We start from the raw sequence: 1900 nt of genomic DNA, 5'->3' as shown, positions 1-1900 counted from the left end.
TTTCTTTCTCTCTGCGTGCGTACCGGGGTTGTATGGTTCGTGTGCATCTTCCTCCCTTCCTTGCTGGGGTCAGGGAGAGCTAAGCCTGCGCAAAGGAGCCTGGAAGAGCCGAGGTAAAAAGGGGAAGAAAAAGAAAAAAGAAAAGAGCAGGTTCCCCTAGAGAGGATTTGGCAGGGCTCTAGTCCGTCTAACGCCGATACACCTAATACGTTCACTCTGCCAGGCAGAGTGGACCGAGCGAAAAGTACGGAGAGGGCCATTCGACAGTAGTAGCCCTTCGCTGACGAGCCACCAAGAGGAAAAATATTCTTCGGAGTGGAGCCTATGGCGCCACAGGCCTTAGTTCTGCTCCTGTGGGGCGCCGCCTCCGTGTTGATGACGGCGGCGTTGACATCAAGTGCCGCCGTGGCAGAGGGGCCGCAGATGACGGCGGAGCAGCACCACCGCACTTCAGAGCGTGTGATTGAGCACCATTCCTTTTCTCCGCCGCTCTTGCGCGATTACTACGGCGAGGAAGAGATACGGCATTGGTCTATTGGCGGCACCACCGTCATCACGGACCACTACGTTCGCCTGACAGGGGACCGCAGAGGGCAGGCTGGGCATCTCTGGAACACAGAGCCGCTGGACATGTCCTCTTTCGAGATCGTCGTCGGGTTTCACATTCACGGCAAAAGCGCCGGCGCCGACGGCTTTGCGTTGTGGATCACGAAGGACAAGCCGAGCCACAACGGCCCTATAATGGGTAGTCCGATGGACTTCACCGGCCTGGGCATCATCTTTGACACGTACGACAACGACGGCCTCCGCGACAACCCGGCGGTCTACGTGCTGTTCAACGGCGAGGGTGCGGGGAAGCGGCTGTACAGCCCACAGAAAGACTTCAGGGGAGAGCATGTAGGGAGTTGCCGATTCGCTTTCCGTCAGACCTCGCCGCTGCTCTCCACGGCGCGCATCCGGTACGAACGGGACGTCCTGACCATCTATCTATCCCACAATGGCGAGAAGGAGGAGACGCTCTGCACCACCGTCACCGACCTTCACCTCAAGGCGGATAAGAACGAGTACTACATTGGGCTGAGCGCCGAGACGGGCGACGTCACTGACAATCACGACATCGTTTTTGTCCACACGATGCCGCTCGAGGGTGTAACGTACGACCACGATGTGTACGCCAGAACGACACCCATAGAGGAGGGGGAAAGACACAGGTTGACACCACGCGCCGGAGAACTTCGCGAGCAACTGCAAGAGTTTCTTAAGCAACAGCAACAGCGGAATCAGCAGCCTCAACAGGAGCAACAGCCTCCACAGGAGCAGCAGCAGCAACAACAACAGCCTCCACAGCAGCAACAGCCTTCACAGCAACAGGAGCAGGAGCAGGAGCAGCAGCAACAGCAACAGCAACAGCCTCCACAGGAGCAGCAACAGCCTTCACAGGAGCAGCAACAGCCTCCACAGGAGCAGCGACAGCCTCCACAGCAACAGCAACAGCAACAGCAGCCCTCACAGCAGCAGCAGTCTTTTGCCACGGGTGAGGAACGTTTGAGGGAGTTGCAGCGGGAACTGGACGAACTGAAGCGCCAACAACGTCCAGCGCGTCGGGAGCGTTACCGTGAAGAGGACGAGGGATACGACGAGGAGGTGGAGGAGGGGGACGATGACCGGAATGCGGGGGACTACGCAGACGACGGTGAGGCCGACGACACGCGGCGCCGAGCACCGCGTCGGCGGTCCAAATTTGTGCGGTCTTCCCGCAGACGTCGGCCGAAGAATTAGGATGCGGAGGAAGATATCACAAACAAACAACAACAAAAAAGGAATTAGAACGGCGACGTCGAATGTAGCATTGCGCACAGAAACGAGAGTAAAACAAAAAGAACAACCGGAACTACCCCCC

General features: G+C 57.9%; 1 protein-coding gene across 1 annotated transcript, besides 1 other annotated feature; it reads left to right on the top strand.

Moving 5' to 3' along the window:
- Nucleotides 1-115: 115 nt before the first annotated feature.
- Nucleotides 116-146: a microsatellite.
- Nucleotides 147-324: 178 nt separating this feature from the next.
- Tco025E_10155 (putative lectin) lies at nucleotides 325-1779 on the top strand (the record flags this gene model as incomplete). Its single annotated transcript, XM_029376942.1, has 1 exon — nucleotides 325-1779. The coding sequence occupies one exon, from the start codon at nucleotides 325-327 to the stop codon at nucleotides 1777-1779; it is 1455 nt and encodes a 484-aa protein (XP_029222946.1).
- Nucleotides 1780-1900: the final 121 nt, after the last annotated feature.

Source organism: Trypanosoma conorhini (genome assembly GCF_003719485.1).
Source record: "Trypanosoma conorhini strain 025E chromosome Unknown Tco_14.4_contig_01502, whole genome shotgun sequence".
Classification (NCBI taxonomy): domain Eukaryota; phylum Euglenozoa; class Kinetoplastea; order Trypanosomatida; family Trypanosomatidae; genus Trypanosoma; species Trypanosoma conorhini.
Note: the sequence above shows the minus strand (reverse complement) of the source record. Positions and strands in the feature narration are given on the sequence as shown.